The sequence below is a fragment of the Cibotium barometz genome, chromosome 41 (assembly GCF_041138505.1).
Source record: "Cibotium barometz isolate CiBa-2024 chromosome 41, ASM4113850v1, whole genome shotgun sequence".
Taxonomy (NCBI): Eukaryota; Viridiplantae; Streptophyta; class Polypodiopsida; order Cyatheales; family Cibotiaceae; genus Cibotium; species Cibotium barometz.
Window position 1 is genome coordinate 37,904,506 of NC_141086.1, and position 23,206 is coordinate 37,927,711.

Consider the following 23,206-nt stretch of genomic DNA (forward strand, 5'->3'; position numbering starts at 1 on the left):
ATCTTCGCCAGAGATTCTACAGTTGGACTACACCAACTAGTCCACATCTACCCACTCCACTTAGTGTGTTCACATTATGGACCGCTTGTATATACTCTATTATGTGTGTTGACCACTTTATCTTTTATTTGGAGACCTCTTTTGTTGTGTGAAGAAGAAGAAGAATTTTCAGCCTCTCACCTTGTGTGTTCTCTTCTAGGGTTTGTGTGAGTGTGTGTGTGTGCTTGGCAAGAGCTCTAGCTCTCTTCTCCCCTGCATCTTGTCATCCCCCACCACCTCCCAATGGAATACAATGGACACGTGAGTATGTCAAAGAGAGAGAGAGAGAGAGAGAGAGAGAGAGAGAGAGAGAGAGAGAAAGAGAGAGAGAAGCAATCAAACATACAAAAAGAGGGAGATGGAGATGGAGAGAGAGAGAGAGAGAGAGAGAGAGAGAGAGAGAGAGAGAGGACCAATCCATCAAACGAAACGACTGGAAGCCAGCATGGAAATGTGCTCTAGCTCTTGTGTAGCCTGTGCATGGGAAGGAGGAAGTACACATGGTAGGCACGTGTGTCGTGGTCTGCGGAAAAGGGGGTAACGTGCTTCACAGCTGAATGCACATCATACTCCTCTACGAAGTGGTCACCTCGGCCACCATCATTGGCTCCTCCAGGTCGATCGTAGAGATGATCTGCTACTATCGTGAGCGACTGAGCCGGTTGTAAGGTATAAGACGCAAGAAAGACGATTGCCCATATTGGAGGCGGCCTACTGATTATATGAGAGAGATGAGAAGGGTGAACTCAAGCATGGTCGTAAAGCAACAGGGAGGGTGGTGTTAAAGAAGGGGACCACCAATGCAAAAGTAGAGGTCCTAATTAGATCAAAATGCCTAACTTCGATCATTTACTCTTAATCACCAAGGGTTGGTGACTACTAGTGAAGAGCCATAGAGTGGAAGCCAATGAGAGAAGGGTGACGCTGCCCAACAACCTAATTGCATAGACCTTTCAAAAATCAACAATACCGAGTGGAAGCCACTGAGAGAAGGGTGACGTTGCCCCAACAACCTAATTGCATGGAACTTTCAAAACTCAACAATACCAATATTAGCAGTAGGCATTTTTACCCACTCTTCATCACAACCTCACATGGCTTTAATATGCTTTAATATAAGATGTGAACTTGAAAATGGTCCAATTTTTATTATAAATATTAAGTAACTATGTACACTAAGTTCGTAGATTTTTATTATTTGACATTAAGCACATGCAAAGTTACCTTATATATTTGACATTAAGCAAATATAAGGTTACCTTATATATTTGATATTAAGCACATTTTTTCTCATTTGACATTAAGTACATGCAAGGTTACCTTATATATTCCAACATCGTCTTATAAAACATAAGTGCTCGTTTGTATGGGTAAGACGGGAAAGCGTCTTAGAGTACGTCGGACCAATGAAACCATCTTATAACTGACTGAGTGGTTAACAATTAAGTAAGGGAGAACCTGAAGAACAAAAAGGTTTTGGGTTTAATCCCTTCCCACCACACCTATGAGATGCAAAGTCTATATGGAATTTCCTTTAGTACCCTGTCCAACAGCAATGCAACACTTAAAAAAAGGGTAAAAAGGGTAAACCTATGTGCTTGACTAAATTCCCCCACAGGGCTGAAATATCATTTACAAAGACATTCTCCAGTGTGAGCCCTTTCCCCCTTGAGCCACCTCTTTTCATCGGTGGGATCATTATCTCTTTCTATTAATGAAAACCTTGTCGAGCCTCGATGATCAGAGGAATATAATGTAGGTTTTACCAGGCCATGAAATCTTCTTCCAAAGCGGGCAAGATCCTTCATTGATCACCAGAAGGGGCCCTTCATAGCTTCATGCAGGGGCCTAACTGTGTGTTCATATGGTTCACACGGAAAGAGGCGAGCTCTCCATAATGGTGTGTAGTTTCGGTGTCCATGACCTGGACCTGAACATGTTACTGTGCAGTTGTGGTTGCTCTCTTGGAGTTGCTTCCTCCTCTAGTACCTCGGCGAGATCAGGGAAACAGTGTCTTTTGGCGATCATGCTTTGACGTAGCGTGTGCCCTTTCTCTGCCTGCTCATACTGGTGAGCGGAGAGAGGGGTCACCTTGCTACAGCTGTGACCTGGAACTCTAGTGGAAGCAGTCGCGGAGGAGGCCGCTGACGTGAAAGCCAGCATGGTTGAAATGTGCTCCAGCTCCTGTGTAGACAGGAGGAGGACGTAGACATGGCAGGCACGTGTGTCGCGATCTGCGGGCAAGGGGGTGACGCGCTTCACAGCTGAAATATGCTCATCATACTCCGCTACGAAGTGGTTGGGGAACTCCAGCATCAGCTCGGCCACCTTCATTGGCTCCTCCAGGTCGCATATGCGATCGTCGAGAGCATGCACGATTCTGATGAATGATCTGCTACTATCGTGAGCGACTGAGGCGGGTGTAAGGTAGATGCAAGAGAGACGATTGCCCATATTGAGAAGGCGGAAGATTTGACGTTGATTATACTAATATAATTATATGAGAGAGGGCAATTGAAGACAGGTGAGAAGGATATTGAGCTCAAGCATGGTCGAAGAGCTGCAACAGGGAGGGTGGTGTTAAAAAGAAGGGGGGAGGGTAAGTTGCTTTGCAAGAGCTGGGGCTAGTGGGAGCGTAAGCAGGATAGGGTGTGGCCGGTTGAATGATAGTGCGTACTGCCGACCACAACCAAACGCAAAAGTAGAGTCAAGGTGGAAGCTGCCCCAACAACAACACAATTGCATGGAACTTTCAAAACTCAACAACACCAATATATATTATATTAGCAGTGGGGCAAAACCTCCAGGCTCCACTTTTACACCTACTCTCGACCACCTCACATGGCTTCAACATAAGACACACGTGGGAATATAGCTTGAGCGTCTTTACCAAACACGACATGAGCTAACTGCTCCAGCGCCAAAAAATATGGGGAAAAATACACAAAAGAAAGAGGAAAACGCTCAACTTCAGAAAAACTTACAAGACCTCAATATTTAGAAAACCAAAATAAAAGGAAATTCAAAGATTTAGGAAACACAAATAAAAGAGACATTAAAGAGAGACCAAAACAGAAGACCTTAAGGTAAAAGAAACCAAAAGACAAGGAAAAATAAAAACTTACAATTAAGATCAAAAGCTAGTGTTGAAGTAGAAAAATATATAAATTAAAGATAATAAACTTAAGAGAGAGAGAGAGACAGAGAGAGAGAGAGAGAGAGTGGGTGGTTGCAAGATGAGGGTACTCACTTTCGTTCACTCTATCTAAAATTGGGACATCGACGCATCTCGGGCGGAGTACATCGATCGTGATATCGCCATCAATTAAAACATGACACGCGCCTCCCGAGCCTAAAGCGACATATCTCGAACGGGATACCAACTAATGCCACGCTGGCAGGTCCGGGTTTCAAGACACCATCCATGTCACCAGTACAGGTCACCGCCAGTACACTATCTCGATCGAGATATGCCTGCCACTCAGTCCCACGTCAATGCCACGGTGGATCCCCTTGGACATCCTGCTCAGATGTACATTCAGCATATTCAATCAGCCCTTCTCCACCGTCCACATATCTTGAACGAGAATCTATTGTAATATAATCTCGACCATTGAAATATCTCGTTGTTCGAGGTATAGAGATGTAATCTCATCCGTCCACATATCTCGTTCGAGATAACAAGATGAAATCTAGGCCGTTCAAAAACCTCGAACGAGATACATCTACACAATCCGACCCGTCCATTCACGCACATTTGAAGATGCGATCCCAGCCATTTAAATATTTCGATTGAGGTATAAAATGAATCTCGACCGTCAAACATCGTGATAATGACCCAAAATGTAAGCCGTCCATGTACCTCGAACGAGATACTTAATTCAAATCGCAGTCGTCGATCCTTACTGGTTTACCCAAGACGAGTCGAGGGAATGACTCGGTGTGGGTGGTAGTGGATAGGTTAACTAAAATGGCAAAGTTTATTGCCACGAAAAAAACTGTTAAAATGCCAGAGTTGGCAAAACTCTTTATTGAACATCTCTACAAGCTATATGGCCTGCCCGCAGATATAGTGTCGGATAGAGATAGAAAGTTCAACAGTCATTTTTGGAGGGAAGTCTTCAAAAAGTTGGATACTACTTTGAGTATGAGTACGGCAGATCATCCAGAGTCTGATGGTCAAACTGAAAGAGTTAACCAAATTCTAGAGGATATGTTGCGTTCTTATGTTAGTAAGAAGCAATCTAATTGGGAAGAGTACTTACCCTTACTGGAGTTTGCCTATAACAGCTCCAAACACTCAGCGACTGGATTTGCACCATTCATGTTAATGTATGGATTCCAGCCGAGATCTCTGATGGCTGTAGGCCTAGAAAAGGAGAAGATTCAATCTGTCAAGGATTTCCTTGAAGATATGAATGATATGCTCAGAGCCGCACGTGAGAGATCGCGCTAAAACTTATGCGGATAAAGGACGGAGAAAGGTGACCTTTGCAGAAGGTGACTTTGTATTCCTCAAGGTTCCTGCGCAGTCAGAAACCATGAAAACGGGAAAGTGTAATAAACTTTCTCCGAGATATTGTGGTCCTTTTAAAATCCTTAAGAAGATTGGGGACGTAGCATATAAACTTGAGTTACCGGAGAGTTCTCAAGTCCATCCTGTCTTCCATGTCAATAAACTGAAGAAATCAGTTCACGGGTTAGAGAACGCAGTTTCTCCAGAGATTTTGGTGGACTTGATAGAGCCACCAAAGATACCACATGAACCTGAAAAGATTCTACAGTATTGTGATAGACAGACCCGACATAAAGTGTACTAGGAGGTACTTGTTAAATGGACAGATAGGGATGAGGAGGTAGCTACCTGGGAACGCCGTAGTGCAATTTCCAAAAGGTTTCCCCAGTTTGTTTTCGAGGACGAAAACTCTTCTTAAGGGGGGGGTAATGTCACGTAGGCTGTAATGCCTGTGACCGACGGCAGACCGGATGGCCATATCCGGGGTTCAGTGGGAGAGGACGCCCATGCGGAGTCATGGGAGGCCAGGCTAGTGTGGATGGCAGGCCACACACTATATAGCCTGGGGGATGAGGGGCAATCCTCATTCTTCCTCTATGGCTGGGTGGTGAGCCAGAGGCCGTCCCCTCTTGTGGTAACGCCCGTAGCGGCGTTACGGATATCTAACACAAACTCTGCATATAATTGCTTTGCGAAGTATATGGGAATTTGACAGTTGTTCAGCATCCTCCCATATGCGGCAACATATCGACTATAGATATGTGCTGCCATACGAGGATGTGAACACCGCGAAATGGTAAGGGGCTTGCCTACCCCAGGCCTCATCCCACGGCTATCGAGGAAAAGATCTAAGTAGGCTCCATCCCTAATCGGACCAAGATCATAGACCTGATGATATGTCAAACCATGTGACACAGGAGCAGTGCGATGCTCGGCTATCCACTCATCTACATAAACAATATCACGAAGGCTACGAAGGGACGATAGCATCGCCTCCAAGTCTACCACGATATGTAATGTAGACGGTGTGTCTCTAGCAGTCCTACAAATAGCTCCTAACTCGCGGTCTGCGACAATGAGGTCCACAATAGACGAGTGGCCCTCCTCGTGGCCCTCCTCGCATGACTCCATGGTAAAACCTAAGCCTAACACAAACGGGCAATATGTAAGGTCCAATGTGAAAGGCCAATGTGAAAGGTCCAATGCTTAGTGCTAATTAGCACTAATGAAGCTATAAAATAATGCTAATGAGCCCACTAATGCTAATCAAAATCAAGAGAGCAAGGAGAGTGAAAACAACTTGTGACAATGAGGCAAAAAAATAAACTTTTCGGTTTTATAACCTCGATCGAGGTTCGGTGTCATGTACTTTAGGGTTTGCAAGATGTACGCTCCGGATATATGCGCGATTTAAGGGTTAGTGAGACAAACGGCCAAGATATACATTTGATTTTAGGGTTGGTGAAGGATCGACGGCTACGATTTGAATTAAGTATCTCGTTCGAGGTACATTGATGGCTTAGATTTTGGGTCATTATCACGATCGAGATATGTTTGACAGTCGAGATTTATTTCATACCCCGATGGAGATATTTAAATGGCTAGGATCACATCTTCAAATGTGTGCAAATGGATGGGTCGGATTGTGTAGATGTATCTCGTTCGAGTTTTTTGAATGGCCTAGATTTCATCTTGTTATCTCGAACGAGATATGTGGATGGATGAGATTACATCTCTATACCTCGAACGAGATATTTCAATGGTCCAGATTATATTTCAATATCTCATTCGAGATATGTGGATGGTGGAGATGGGCTGATTGAATTTGTTGAATGTACATCTGAGCGAGATGTCCATGGGGACCACCGTGGCATTGACGTGGATCTGAGAGTGGCATGCATATCTCGATCGAGATAGTGTGGCGGTGGTGACCTGTACTAGTGACATGGATGGTGACTTGAAACCCAGACCTACTAGGTGCCAAGAGCCTCGACCGTCGAATGCCGAATCTGTAGAGTAGCTACACGAAGGGCTAGTGGAGGCTGCCTACCCTGGTCGTGGAGATGGCCTCGGCCACCCAGCACCGCCACCAGGCTGATGGCTAGTGTAATCCACCTCCTCCCCTAAGACAAACTCCGCATATAGTTGCTTTGCAAAGTATATGGGAATCTGGCAATTGTTCAGCATCCTCCCATATGCAACATATCGATTATAGATATGTGCCGCCATACAAGGATGCAAACACCGCGAAATAGTAAGGGGCTTGCCCGCCTCAGGCCTCATCCCACGGCTATCGAGAAAAAGATCTAGGTAGGCTCCATCCCTAATTGTACCAAGATCAAAGACCTGACAATATGTCAGGCCATGTGACACAAGAGCAGTGCGATGCTGGGCTATCCACTCATCTACATAAACAATATCGTGAAGGCTACGAAGGGACGATAGCATCGCCTCCAAGTCTACCACCACCATATGTAATGTAAACGGTGTGTCTCTAGCAGTCCTACTATAGATAGCTGCTAACTCATGGTCTATCTTCGCGTGAGGTCCACAAACAACAGACGAGCGGCCCTCCTTGCGTGACTCCATGCTAAAACCTAAGCCTAACACAAACGCGCAATGTGTAAGGTTCAATGTGAAAGGCCAATGTGAAAGGTCCAACGCTTAGTGCTAAGTAGCACTAATGAAGCTATAAAACAATGCCAATAAGCCCACTAATGCTAATCGAAATCAAGAGAGCAAGGAGAATGAAAATGACGTGTGACAATGAGGCGAACAAAATAAACTTTTCGGTTTTATAACCTCGAACGAGGTTCGGTGGCATGCACTTTAGGGTTTGCAAGATGTATGCTCTGGGTGGATGTACGCGCGATTTTAGGGTTAGTGAGACAAACAGCCAAGATATGCATTTGATTTTAATCCATGGAAATGCTTTCCCATTTCCCTTGAGGAATCTCCAACGGATGGAGTAGTCCTCCAACCTTAAGACGTTCATGTTTATTGACCTGGCACTTACTGCATTTCAGCACATAAGTCTTGACGTCCTTAAACAAACTAAGCCAATAAAACTGTCTTTTTACTAGTGCATAGGTCTTCTGAATCCCGGGATGACCCGCACTTGGACTATCATGACTTTCTTTAAGAATTTGGGCCCGAAAGTCACCAATAGTTGGTACACATATTCTACCCTTGTAGAGTAAGTACCCATCATCAATGGAGTAATTAGCATATTTCTCCCCCTGACGAAGTTTATCACTCCCCTTTGAAGCCGTGGCAGTCAAAGGTGATGAAGGGCCTACGTCAGAACTCTCCGGCTCCAAACTATATCCAGAAGACATGGCTAGTCTCTTCGGACTAACTCTCGCTTCCCTTCTCGTTGCACCTTCGGCCAGTCTCTCCGAACTAGCAATACGTGCCAACGAGGGAGGTGGTCGCGTTTGTGAAGAAGTGCGTATGCGTACAGCGCGCCAGACCTTTGTAAAAGATGGATCGTGCTCACATAAACCATGTAGGGACTCCAAGAAATCATTCTTGAAGACTGTGAAACTAAGTTCATTAATCTGTGGCATGCGACTAAGTGCATCTGCCACCATGTTATACTTACCTTTCTGGTAACGTATCTGAAGGTCAAACTCCTGTAGAATCTCCGCCCACTGAGCTTTTCTACCCTTAAGTTCATTTTGACTTGAAAGCCATTTCAGACTTTCATGGTCCGTCCGGACCTCAAAAGTGGCACTATATAAATAGTGTCTCCACTTTTTCAGTGCATGAACTATTGCTAGTAACTCTCGCTCGTAAGCCGAGTAGTTACGCTGCGCACGATCTAACTTTTTACTTTCAAATGCAATTGGGCGTCCCCTTTGCATTAGTACGGCCCCAATGGCCTCATTACTAGCGTCTGTTTCTAAAACAAACGGCTCATTTGGATCGACAATTGTCAAACAGGTGCAGCTGCTACGGTCACCTTGAGCTTGTCAAAGCTCTTCTGTTGGGCGTCCCCCCAACTAATGTTTTTTGTTTTTGACCATAACTGGTCAGTGAACGGGACTGCGATCTTCGCGTAGTCCCTCACATACTGTCGGTAGAACCCCGACATGCCAAGAAAAATCTGCAGTTCCTCGAGATTCTTCGGCGCTGGCCATTTAAGAATAGCCTCTACTTTTTCTGGCTCCATCCGCGTACCATCGGCGGATATAATATGGCCAAGGTAGTGAATTTTTGTTTCAAAAAATTCACATTTGCTTTTCTTTGCAAATAATTTGTGCTCCCGCAACAACTTGAACACTAGACGCAAATGCTCTATGTGTTCTTTCTGTGTCTTACTTTACACAAGAATATCATCTAGGAAAACTACTACGAATTTTTCCAGATATGGATGTAAAATACTGTCCATCAGCGTCATAAACGTCGCTGGAGCATTGGTTAGCCCAAATGGCATAACCAAAAACTCAAAATTCCCGAAACGGGTCCTAAATGCTGTCTTCGCAACATCTTTTGCTTTTATTCTAACCTGATGATACCCAGATCTCAAGTCTATTTTTGTGAAGTATCTCGATCCATAGAGTTGATCAAACAACTCATCCATGCGTGGCATCGGGTCTGGATACTTGTTCTTAATCGTTATCTGATTAAGAGCCCTATAGTCTATGCACATCCGCATAGATCTGTCTTTCTTCTTTACCAGAAGAATAGGCGATGCCCACGGACTTGAACTAGGCCGAATAAAGCCTTTGTTCAAATATTCCGTTAATTGTTTTTCCACCTCCTGTGCCTCGGAGTGGCTTAATCTATAAGCAGGTTTGCTTATAGGTTTTGATCCTGGCATAACTTCGATGCCATGGTCTACTTCTCTAGATGGTGGTAAACCATCTAGTAAATCATCAGGAAAAACATCCTGAAATTCCTCTAATAAATTCGTTAAAGTATCTACGTACTTTTTCTTTAATGTCTCATTCACCTTGGATTTTTTCTTGTTTGAATCACATGCATGCCAAACAGGGTTTTCAAACAGTGGGTCTCGTCCAAGGTTATTTTGTTTTTCTTGTTTGTCTACGCAAACATCATTTATCGTTTCATCTACGGAAACAGAATTCAAAAGAGGGTAACAAGCATATACCTCTGCTATCTGGTCTCTGCGGACCGCTGTACACAGCTCCATGGAGGAAATAAGTGGTGTGGCAGGGACAGTACGGTCGCCCTGCAGGGTGATGACTCTACCTCCATGCTCAAAACATAGCGTATTATGTAAGTAATTCCGAGCTAGACTAGGGCCCAAGCCATACAGCCACTCCCTGCCTAGATATACGTCTGCTCTTGCTAAGTGCATGACCTGAAAGTCAAGCGGAGCCTTGTAGTCCTGCATAGATAATGGGACCCCCAATACTACGGTATTCCATACCGTTTTGTCATATCCGTTGGCTAGGCCAACAGTATACTCATGATCACTCCGGGTCTCAGTCAATCCCAACTTCTTGACTAACGAGTAGTTCAAGAAGTTGTGACTAGCTCCATCATCAATAAAAACTGTGACTCTACGGCCACCTATGGTGCCATACATGCGCACCATGTCATGCGGACCTACAGTAGGCTGCCACATCGCTGGTGTCACTGAACAAGCGTGATGCTCATCACAATGACACACTGTCACCTCTCTGAACTCTGCGGAACTGAGAGGGAGTCTCTGCACTGTATGCAACTGCCTAGAAGATTTACCATCTTTTTTGGACTCGTTGCCACTCGTGCTGGCTTTAGGCTTTGGACACTCAGCCTTTGTGTGTCCTACTTCATTGCAATTAAAGCAGCGATTTTCCTTTCGCGCTTTAATATATTGCTCTTTCTTTTGGATTTCGGTGTCTCTTTTTTTTCTGGATGGTCATGGTTTTTTAGACCAATGACCACCCTGTCCTTCCTAGTCCGTCCTATCCCCTTGTTTCTCACTGCGGAACCCTTTTCTTTTGAGGCCTGACCTCCTCTTTTCACTACCCTCGGCCCTGCTAGAACCACCACGCGCACTACGGCGCTTGATGTCATCGAATATCTGTGTATATTGAATTACCTCTGCTAAGTCCTTAGGCTGTAGGGGTTCTACGTACTCAAGGTAATCATCTTTGAGGCCTCTCTTAAAGCCTCGCAATGTCTGGAATGCATCGATTCCCTTTAGCTTGAGTACTATCTCCCTGTAGTTTGAGATGTACTGAGTTAGGGATTTGTTCTCCATCGAGCACTTGTCCCATAACTCCCAGCTTCTCTCTGCCTCATTAACAGGCAAAAATTCTTTTCGAAACATTGTTTCAAATTCCGTCCAAGTGGCAGGGCGAGTTGTCAGACTCATCCACCACTTGTACGCTTTTCCGGTTAAAGAGAGGCTAGCCTCTACGGGCTGTATACGGCTAGGCTGCTGTCACAGCACGTGCAAATCTGACCACTTCGCTAGAAACATATTGACTGAGTCCTTGTTTCTCTCCTTTTCCTCGCCACCAAAACTAGGCGGCTTTAAGTCTTTTAACAACGACGAAGCTGTCGCTATACGGACGGCCCCGCAGGCGCATCGGCCTGTACTCCTGCAACCACTGGCGAGGCTACACTCACCCGTGCCGCAGGAGCTCGGCTACCACGAGGAGTCGGAGTATTAGCCGAGGCGGCTGTCAGTGCATCTAACCGTGTGGAGATGCTCTGTAGCATCGTGACTAAATCTGCCTGGACTTTACCCATAGTGTTCAATTTGGCATTAAGATATTTAAACAGTCCACTAGAGAGCTCCGTCTCTGTCAGGACATCAGCAAGGTCCAATAGGTCATAGTCATCGTCATCGTCATCATAATCCAAGAGGTCCTGCTCGGTCCCCTCGACGACGTCAGTGTTCATGTCCTTTGGCTCATCGGCCAGAAAGGGGTCATCAGCCAATGCGGCCGCTGCGGGCTCGCTGGGTCCTAAGACGGGGTCAATAGACGAGGAGGGCGCTGGTGGATCACGAGTGATCAATAAGCGCGCTCCGGACCGAACAACGGTCGGGCATGTATGGCCTGACAATTTGGTCGGGGTCAAACCTGCGACCGAGGACAAGAGACTGGAAAAACCTAGAGAAGTAGAAGGCGGTGGGGACACACTACGCCTAGCAGACATTTTTAATTCTTGCAAAAAAATAATGCGAGAACTCGGAAATTACTAAAAAAAAACGCTAATAAAAATGAGCAATGGTGGAGAGAGAATAATAGTCACCCCCCTTTACGGTCGCCTGTCGAATTGTTGTGCGTTGCGGGCCTCTACCAGGATGCTTCTGGGATGCTCCGATCCACGAGAAAAAATGCCTGCAACTCATAACAAGAATTTAAATGATCGAGAGGTGCCTTGTCGGGATTATTTCTTGCGGGGATGATTCTCCTCCCCAGCCGAGAGAGAGTGTTTCCTTGAATTTTTTGATTTTTAATTTTCAAGAAATGAATAATGAAAATTAAATTTTAAAAAAATATTTTTTAAATATTTTTTTTTTGGTGTCTGGCCGCTGGTGGGTTGGCTGGCGTGTGCTGGTCGTTGTGGCTCTGGCCGCCGCCGCCGCTGGCCGCCCATGGCTGGCCTGGCTGGCTGGCTGGCGCCGCCGCCTGCTGGCCGCCCAGGGCTGGCCTGGCTGGCTGGCCGCCGCCGTCGCTTGCCGGCCTGGCTAGCTGGCCTCCACCGGCTGGTCGTGGCCCTGGCCGCCTTCTCCTCCCCGCAAGGCTGTACGACGGCGAAAAGTCAGTTGGGTCTCCTGCGCCTCACATTGTCGCTGTGGTCTCCTGCGCCTCCCCCCCTCTACACACGTGGGCTTTGGGGTTGACGTGTGGTTGGCTCCTCCCCAGCTCTCTACACAGGTCATGGGGAATGTGCTTTGCCCCACACACACACACGAGCTTCAACACTGAAAACCTTCTCTCGTGGGGTTTTCGCCGCCCCACCCCCACACACACAAGTTTCGTGGGGTTGGTCTGCGCCCCCCCCTACCCACACAGGTTAACCTTTTCGCAGCCATTCAACGGAGAGCATTTCGTTTTTTTATTTCGGGGGGTTGGTCTGCGCCCCCCCCACCTCCACACAGGTTTCAATCCTTTGAAACCTTCAACGCAGAGTTTTTTTTTCGAAGCGATTCAACGCAGAAAACAAAAAAACAAGAATTTTGCTTACCTGCGATGCTGCTCCTTGTGTGTGACGGGGAGAGAGAGTAAGAGAGAGAGAGAAAGAGTTCTTCCCTTCAAAAAAAACTTGGCCCTCCTTCCTCCACACACTCCCTTGTGGAGATAAGGGTGAGAAGATTGTGGATGAAAACCATCGAGTGGGCTCCGGTCCCCCGTTCGCGTGCGGACTCTCACGATCCCTTCGAACCACGCTTTGATACCAGTGTTAGATATCCGTAACGCCGCTAACGGGTGTTACCACAAGAGGGGACGGCCTCTGGCTCACCACCCAGCCATAGAGGAAGAATGAGGATTGCCCCTCATCCCCCCCCCAGGCTATATAGTGTGTGGCCTGCCGTCCACACTAGCCTGGCCGCCCATGACTCGGCATGGGCGTCCTCTCCCACTGAACCCCGGATATGGCCATCCGGTCTGTCGTCGGTCACACAGGCATTACAGCCTACGTGACAGTTTGTCTTAAGGGAGGAGGTGGATTACACTAGCCATCACCCTGGTGGCGGTGCTGGCCGAGGCCATCTCCAGGACCAGGGTAGGTGGCCTCCACCAGCCCTTCGTGTAGCTACTACTACAGATCTGGCCTTTGTGCCTATGTGGACGGCCGATGCTCTTGGCACCCAGGATCTTGGCACCCACGTTGTCCCTATGTCATCTCATGCTATGAACACTTTAAAAGCATTTGTAGTCTCGCGTTATGGACACTTTAAAAGCATTTCATGTGCATATGGTGCTATCATGTCATTCTATTAGAATAAGTTTCATTTTATCATTGAGACAAGTATCTTCCATTGTCGTTTATGTACGAGAAATCAAGAGAAATCTGTTGTCTATTCGACCATAGTAGCTGATTATGTGACTTAAAAAGAGAGAGAGATTGAAAAAAAGTAGAGTACATAATAAACTTAAGAGAGAGAGAGAGAGATAGAGACATAGACTATCGTAATATAAGAATCTACCTAATCTCAGTTCAAGAGCTAAGCATGAGATGTTATCATCATTGGCCAACTTTGAAGTTAGTTTTATCATTGGCTTGCATTCTACTCAAATAAAAACACATTTGAACCTAAATTATTAAAAAAACCAAATAAAAACTTTGAAAAGCGAGATTTATGTGCATCAAGGAATCTTTGGACTAAAAAAGGGGGCCCCTCTAAGGGCTTTCTATCTTTTCCTTGAATCACGGAAAAATTCATAAAAAATGTTAAACATTGACACACTCTCTCTTCTTTTAGAATCTTAAAGATCATATTTGGGTAATATTCAAATAACTTAAGCCCTTTCTTTATTTTGACAATGTTTATTTAGAAAACAGTATCCAAACCTTAGAATTTGAAAAACTTAAAAAGTGTCAAACAAATATTCTACCTTTTTTCTTTCCCTTTATTATGAGGCAGAGTTGAGCTCCTTGTACTTTTGTACATGTAGAATATTTGTAAATTTGACATCTAGAGTTAAATTTTTGAATTTCCTTTTATCAATACTCTTTATACTTCTAGAATGTTTATGTAGGTTTTTCCCAATTTTCCTTGAGTACTTTTTCCTAAACTAGTTTTCCTCCCGTTTGGAGGGTAAATTTGAATCTATATGTCATGTATTTTGAATTCTCTTAACATCTTGTTAGCTTCAAATTATTGACTCAATGTCCTCTTTTTCCTTGATTCAAGCATTAATGGTTGAAAGATCTTCGAAATCAAGATACCCATACTACAGAAGATGAGTTTGAAGAGAGAAAGAAGGACAATGTGTATTTTTGAAGGTGGTCCTTGCATCCTTGCATACTCAGTGAATGTTTTCTTGACCATTAACTTACATTGACTCATGTTGGCTAGCACTAAATTGGAAAATTGGACATAAAATTATGAAAGCTACACGACTAATGTGAAACTACAAAGTGCACTATTACTCGATGCTGCAGACAAATACGGTGGTAAAGCATATTGGTGTGTTTACTATAACTGCAAAAAGAATATGACTAGGCAAGCAAGTATAGTGCCCCTACTTCCCGATTACATTCATCGACTACTAATAACAGGCAACCAACTACATACCCATTTTCTTAGCATCGTAGATGTGTCAATGAATGCCACTTCCATAGTGAATGTCATCCACAAGAGGCATTATGGAGAGAAGATCTATACCTGATGACCCCCTTAACTATTGGTTGACTGATTTTGATGATGGGGCTCGCATATCAAAAGACCTAGCCTCCAGACCAATTTAAGCATACTTGCATACAATATAGTGAACAATCATATTATAAAGAAGTATAAGACACTTGTAGAATGTCCTCACACAAGGCTGGGCATATTTGTACTTTCACTAGAGACTGTAACCAACATCATCAAGAATAAGGAGCAAGATGACCCATTTCAACTAATGATAGAAGTAGACACACAGTGAACTATCACTGCTACAAAATTTAGTGGAGCCTTCAAAACGAAGAGCTTCCTGTACATCTAACAAACATGAGTTTGCTTTGATACAATTGTGTGATGCTGCAACACGAGGAGAGTGCACTGCAACATTTCAATATAATGACATGCCTTACACTGGATTATTTGAATTTGTTGATATCACTGTTGAAGCTACTATCAGTGTTGAAACTGACATGGGAACTACAAAAGAGATGTCTGTTTCAGTGGCTATATTAGAATGAGGATTGGAACACTATTCTCTGTCTTCACATTATACAAGCCATACCTGCTAATGATGTATCAACTGAAGCAAGAAATATTGATTGAAAATAGTTCAACAACACTCTATTACAACGTGACATCGATACATACAAGAGATCAAATAAGACAAGTGATCAGGATGCTATGAGGAACATCGTGCGCTACAACTTACCCATATCTTTGCCAGCCAAACCATCTTGGCACTGGAAAAACTTAAAAGACTTGATTGTCATGGTGGACATGTGGGGTCTCCCAGACTTGTTTGTGACGTTCATAGAAGATGAGGTGTCCGAAATGAAGTGGCAAGAGATAACATTAATCGAGAACGTAGTTCGTGAATTCAACCCAGTTTTCACTTGGAAATACTGTCCAGTTGAGTGCATTCTTCTATTTCACACACAACTTCACAACTTCTTGAATGCAAACATTCTTGAAGAAAATAAACTTTTTGGCCATGTAGAACATCACCTGATCAGGTGCAAACATTCTTCTTGAATGCAAACATTCTTGAAGAAAATAAACTTTTTGGCCATGTAGAACATCACCTGATCAGGTATGAGATACAAAATAGAGGTTCTCTACAAGCACATATCATTCTCTATTTGCATAAAGATGATGTGCAACGAGTCTCAAATGAGATAGCCACATATATTCCTGTAGTAGTAGACGGTACATCCAATACCTTCATAATGTCTTTGCACCAACTCGTTCTCTCCAAACAAATTCACATTTGTAGGGAATCTTGAAGGACAGGGGCTCATGGTTGTTTATGCAAATATGGTTTCCCATATGAAACACATTCCTAGGCAGAGCCTACATTGCATCCACAAACTTTGAAGTGGTTGTATTTCCATAAGTGCCATATCACCCAACTGCATTATTGCTATGGGTTGCACATATGAATATACATACAAAGAGTGATAAACTCTTCTATCTCCCACTATTTGTTGAAGTATGTGATGAAAACTAAGACATTAGGAACATTGAATATTTCAACAGAGGATGCTACAAGGCCTGGACAATAGTGAAGTTAAAGCTCATCGTGGGTGGCTGCAATTATGTCAAGACTAACATCAGTTATAGAAGTAGCCTTGAATTTCCTTCAAATACCAATAATCACAAAGGGCAACAATGTGCATTACATAGACTCATCACCACACCAAAGCTAAGACAAAGGTTGATTTCATGTGGGCAAAATATTGTCATGCCTCTTGTCGATCTGTACTGTGCATAACCACCAGCTTGGAGAACATCACTTTTTATTATGACTACCACAAACCATAAAAATTTGATAAAGATAGCTTCATGTCAACAGAAAACTAGTTACATGATGCTCAATTTGATTCAGCAAAAAGTGATGTTGAATCGTGAAAACCCTCTGACAATAGCGAATGTTGAGCCCATGACCAACGAGGAACGCAATCGGAGCAAAATGTTGCTCATGATCCATGAGTATCGCGAAGTTTAAAATGCAGCACTCCCATTAGAGCAAGCAACAATGTATAGGCAACTAGCGACCGCAGGCAATGGGATACACATCATCATAGGAACAACGGGCAATGGAAAGAGTTTCCTCATAAAATATTTGACATTTCAACTCATAAAAGAGAACAAAAGTGTCATATTAACACCATCTAATGGAGCTACAGCTACACATCTTAGCAATATTGCTACAACCATCCATTACCAATTCAAAATCCCAACAAGATATCAGAAATACCTGTTGTCTATACACCCAACAAATGAAAGGTTCATACCGATCAAAGAAGCCGACGTAATCATCATTGATGAGATATCAATGCTAATTAAAGTGACATTTAACATGGTTGTCCGTCAAATTGTTAACTCATAGATGGTACACTTATGAGCCCTTTTAAGGACAAGTTACTTCTCCTCTTCAAGGATTTGGCACAACTCCCACTAGTATGTAAGCATTCAATAGCCCTGTGCATAGCATGCCAAATTACCTTGTCGGCACACATTGCATATGCAACAGTGCACAACATGACGTTCTCTATGTGCCATGCCAGGGATATCCCTTTGCTCCAAGTTTGCCACCACCAGGGCGATGGCTAGTGTAATCCACCTCCTTCCTTAAGACAAACTCCGCATATAATTGCTTTGCGAAGTATATGGGAATTTGGCGGTTGTTCAGCATCCTCCCATATGCGGCAACATATTGACTATAGATATGTGCCGCCATACGAGGATGTGAACACCGTGAAATAGTAAGGGGCTTGCCACCCCAGGCCTATGTGACACAGGAGCAGTGCGATGCTCGGCTATCCACTCATCTACATAAACAATATCATGAAGGCTACGAAGGGACGATAGCATCGCCTCCAAGTCTACCACGATACGTAATGTAGAAGGTGTTTCTCTAGCAGTCCTACAAATAGCTCCTAACTAGCGGTCTATCTCCGGGACGATGAGGTCCACAGTAGACGAGCGGCCCTCCTCGTGGCCCTCCTCGCATGACTCCATGGTAAAACCTAAGCCTAACACAAACGGGCAATATGTAAGGTCCAATGTGAAAGGCCAATGTGAAAGGTCCAATGCTGTAGCACTAATGAAGCTATAAAACAATGCTAATGAGTCCATTAATGCTAATCAAAATCAAGAGAGCAAGGAGAGTGAAAACGACTTGTGACAATGAGGCAAAAAAATAAACTTTTCGGTTTTATAACCTCGATCGAGGTTCGGTGTCCATGTACTTTAGGGTTTGCAAGATGTACGCTCCGGATATATGCGCGATTTAAGGGTTAGTGAGACAAACGACCAAGATATACATTTGATTTTAGGGTTGGTGAAGGATCAAAAGCTACGATTTGAATTAAGTATCTCGTTCGAGATACATTGATGGCTTAGATTTTGGGTCATTATCACGACCGAGATATGTTTGACGGTCGAGATTTATTTCATACCCTGATGGAGATATTTAAAAGGCTAGGGTCACATCTTCAAATGTGTGCAAATGGATGGGTCGGATTGTGTAGATGTATCTCGTTTGAGTTTTTTGAACGGCCTAGATTTCATCTTCTTATCTCGAACGAGATATGTGGATGGATGAGATTACATCTCTATACCTCGAAGATATTTCAATGGTCGAGATTATATTTCAATATCTCATTCGAGATATGTGGACGGTGGAGATGGGCTGATTGAATTTGTTGAATGTACATCTGAGCGAGATGTCCATGGGGATCCACCGTGGCATTGACATGGATCTGAGAGTGGCATGCATATCTCGATCGAGATAGTGTGGCGGTGGTGACTTGTACTAGTGACATGGATGGTGACTTGAAACCCAGACTTACTAGGTGCCAAGAGCCTCGACCGTCGACATAGGCACGAACGCCGGATCTGTAGAGTAGCTACACGAAGGGCTAGTGGAGGCTGCCTACCCTGGTTGTCCTGGAGATGGCCTCGGCCAGCACCGCCACCAGGCCGATGGCTAGTGTAATCCACCTCCTCCCCTAAGACAAACTCCGCATATAGTTGCTTTGCAAAGTATGTGGGAATCTGGCAATTGTTCAACATCCTCCCATATGCGACATATCGATTATAGATATGTGCAGCCATACGAGGATGTAAACACTGCGAAATAGTAAGGGGCTTGCCCGCCTCAGGCCTCATCCCATGGCTATCGAGAAAAAGATGTAGGTAGGATCCATCCCTAATCGTACCAAGATCAAAGACCTGACGATATGTCAGGCCATGTGACACAAGAGCAGTGCGATGCTGGGCTATCCACTCATCTACATAAACAATATCGTGAAGGCTACGAAGGGACGATAGCATCGCCTCCAAGTCTACCACCACCATATGTAATGTAAACGGTGTGTCTCTAGCAGTCCTACTACAGATAGCTGCTAACTCATGGTCTATCTTTGCGTGAGGTCCACAATAGACGAGCGGTCCTCCTCGTGGACCTCCTCACGTGACTCCATGCTAAAACCTAAGCCTAACACAAACGTGCAATGTGTAAGGTCCACTGTGAAAGGTCCAATGTGAAAGACCAATGTGAAAGGTCCAATGCTTAGTGCTAAGTAGCACTAATGAAGCTATAAAACAATGCCAATAAGCCCACTAATGCTAATTGAAATCAAGAGAGCAAGGAGAATGAAAATGACTTGTGACAATGAGGCGAACAAAATAAACTTTTCGGTTTTATAACCTCGAACGAGGTTTGGTGGCATGCACTTTAGGGTTTGCAAGATGTATGCTCTGGATGTACGCGCGATTTTAGGGTTAGTGAGACAAACAGCCAAGATATGCATTTAATTTTAGGGCTGGTGAAGGATCGACGCCTGCGATTTGAATTAAGTATCTCGTTCGAGGTACATGGACGGCTTACATTTTGGGTCATTATCATGATCGAGGTATGTTTGACGGTCGAGATTCATTTTATACCTCAATCGAGATATTTAAATAGCTGGGATCGCATCTTCAAATGTGCATGAATGGACGGGTCGGATTGTGTAGATGTATCTCGTTCGAGGTTTTTGAACGGCCTAGATTTCATCTTGTTATCTCGAACAAGATATGTGGACGGATGAGATTACATCTCTATACCTCGAACAACGAGATATTTCAATGGTCGAGATTATATTACAATAGATTCTCATTCAAGATATGTGGACGGTGGAGATGGGCTGATTGAATATGCTGAATGTACATCTGAGCAGGATGTCCAAGGGGGTCCACCGTGGCATTGACGTGGGACTGAGTGGCAGGCATATCTCGATCGAGATAGTGTATTGGCGGTGACCTGTACTGGTGACATGGATGGTGTCTTGAAACCTGGACCTGCTAGCGTTGTCGTGACGTGGGCGGTATCACTGGGCAAGTGCGAGACTTCTGGCTGTGAGAGTAGCTTCAAATCTCAGCAAGGAAACAAAACATATAACTCTTCAAGGGGCATAAGACATCTCCATTTTAGATGACATGTACATGTGCCAATTCACTTCAAAACATCCCCAAATTCAACTTGATGATTGCACATAAGTTATGTGTCAAGATCATGACCAGTTCCAAGCATAGATCTCCTGACCCTTTATCCAAATGCTTCATACATAACACATGTAGGCATAGCACAATCTTCAAAAGATTTCCATATACATGTGACCATTTACATCACATATTTCATATATTGCCAACAACACCATTTCAAGATGACTCTTGATTTCATGAAAACCTGCTTTCAGATTCCAACAACTCACAAAAGCAAAAATAACATATGGCGTATATACATCATCATGTAATTCCCAAAATCTTCACGTTCACAAAACTAAGATTCAATCAACCATTCTCTTACAAGGTTCCAGAATCAAAACCACCTTAAACTTTGGATTATTCGAATTCCAAAACTCACAAATTCCAGAAAAACTCTCCAATTTCTAAGGCCATAAGTATTAAAGCTTTTACCAAGAGTTTTTATTTTTGAGGCAATTAAAGCCTTAAAACCCAAACCTTTACTAAGGAATTACGATTTTTTTTTTGAAATCGAATTCATAAAAAAAAGCTTATCTTTGTTTCACAAAAACCGAATTTCATGTCATCTTCATGAGCTTCTACGTCGAAATTTCTCCTTGCATGAAATCGGGCAGCAGTTCGCGTCATTTTTTGGAAATTTTTAGAAAGCGTATCACTAAATGAAGCTTCTATTACTCTCTAATTCAAACCCCTACAAGGCTTGAACAGAAGCTATATTCCCAAAACAAGATAATCTGCAAAATCGAGCTCTGGTTTTCTCCCCCCCTTCCTTTTCTGCACCCTTCTCCCTTCATATGTGTGTCGCCCTGGTTCTTTCTGATTTTTTCCGCAAGGGATTCGGGCCGAATTCCCTTTTGCAGCCAAAAACTCGCGTTTCCCAAAACGAAAATACGCTGTGCCTCTTTTTTTTTGGCTTAAAATTCGGATATTCCTTTTTTTTAAAAATGCCTTCGTATTTTCGCCACGCAAGCCACCACCTTCTCTTGTCTTGCGGGTTGTGCGCTTAAGCATCAAAACCTGTAGTGCCCAACCTCTGCTGTGCACCGACCACCATGCCTTGCCTTGCTTGGGCTGACTACCCGCTTGGCTATGCTTGTGCCTTGCTATGTGCCTTACTGTGCGCATCGCCTAGATGCTGTTGTGCTTTGCTTAGTTGTGCCAGCCAGCAACATTGTCACCATAGCATTTGGCTGCATCTAGGGTTTGCTCAGCACAGACATGCGCATGAGCCACATTCTCCACATAAGTGAAATCATACATGTTGCCATCCCTCAGTATAAACTTCATTTTCCCTTATCTTGCACCAGCAACGCGCGATGGGACTAGCAACCTGTCCCCAGGGCCAAAGATACTGCTTGGACGAAGAGCACAAGTGACTAAACCTGACTTTCCATTAGCCCCAAGAACAAGCGCCTCTGCCTGTGCTTTTGTCTCAGAGGAGGAATCATTACGCCGATCAGGGTATGGTAGGGTTTCATCTCCATTCATGATGCCATGCGCACCATCAAAAACAGTACTAGGTGAGCTAGTATAAATGAGCTTGTGCACGTTGTTATGAAGGCAAGCATTTATTATATTGCGCGTTCCTTCAACAGTGACATTGTAGTGGTGAGTGAAATTGTTGATTGATGAATTTGAAGCTGCCATGTGGGAAACTGCTACTGTTCCCTTGCATGCTTGTGCATGCATGTCGTTGAAACATTGCATAGCCAAGGAACCCTCATGGTTAATGCCATATCCTTTTACCGTTGAGTTCCATGCTACAACATCTCGAACTGGTAGCTTATCAAAGACTTCCCTTGCCTCTAAAACAGAGCCACACTTTGCATACATGCTGATCAAACTGTTGCCAATTGAAGCATCTCTCATGAAAGCCTCTTGTGCCAGGTCCTTCAGTCTTTCTTATGCCTCCATCAAGATCAAAAACTGCAACTGATCCCTCTTTCTTGTCAGCCCATAAGAAAGTGATGCTGCTTTTGGTTCATTGATAATTCGTGCTACCTCAAGGATCACTATAAGCATAAAAACTCCATGATTCACACCACACTTATATACAGAGGCTTCGAGACCTTGCTCAGCCTCAGCTCGTCTTATTGAACCTCATTTACAATATGAACATATGTACATAGGCATCATAAAATGAGTCAAGTCATGGCACTTAATCCCATGCATCTAGATTTATATTTAATGGCCTCACATGCATGGTTTCACACCATAGACGTGCCATGGCACGACATCCACCCCCTCTAAACTGGCACATCCTCTGGTATGTGCCAAATCATCATCAAGATCCACATATATCTGGATGTCATCTTCATCTTCTACATTACCAGGAAGATCATCCTCTTCCTCTTCAACCATATCCATGCTATCACTATCAAGCCTCTCATCTTGAGTCTCCTACGAATCAAAAGGATCACTGTCATGCCTTCTTTTAAACATCTTGATCCTTTTGCTTGCTACAAAATTCTTTATCTCTGTTCCATCAAGCTCACACAGGGTATACGTGGCATTTCCATGCACATGCTTGACAATGTAAGGGCCAAACCATCTTTTTGCAAACTTCCTTTGCACAATGAACTGGTTGTCAAGACTACTATCATACATTAGGACCCAATCACCTTCTTCAATGGGTTTTGGCCGGAGTCTGTGTCTTCTATCAAATCTTTCTTTATTTTTCAACCTTGCATCTTTCAAACGAGCTTTAGCAAGCTCTACATCTTCAGGCCTTCTCTCCAACTGCCTCATTCGCAATGCAAGGAGGTCTTCCCTGTTCAATTCTTCCACCCAGGGTAATACATTCCAAGTTGGGACTA

General features: G+C 43.9%; 1 protein-coding gene and 1 pseudogene across 1 annotated transcript; one reads left to right on the top strand and one right to left on the bottom strand.

The window, feature by feature from the left end:
• Positions 1-1,791: 1,791 nt before the first annotated feature.
• On the bottom strand, positions 1,792-2,653 carry LOC147614937 (uncharacterized). Its single transcript, XM_086779810.1, has one exon. It carries the CDS (start codon positions 2,491-2,493, stop codon positions 1,909-1,911), a length of 585 nt encoding a protein of 194 aa, XP_086635936.1. The 5' UTR covers positions 2,494-2,653; the 3' UTR covers positions 1,792-1,908.
• A 14,240-nt stretch (positions 2,654-16,893) lies between these two features.
• LOC147614938 (uncharacterized) lies at positions 16,894-17,471 on the top strand (annotated as a pseudogene).
• The last annotated feature ends 5,735 nt before the right edge of the window (positions 17,472-23,206 follow it).

What these genes read in the sequence shown, in the direction of transcription:
- LOC147614937 (XM_086779810.1), bottom strand. Translation starts at nt 2,493, where the DNA reads ATGGGCAATCGTCTCTCTTGCATCTACCTTACACCCGCCTCAGTCGCT.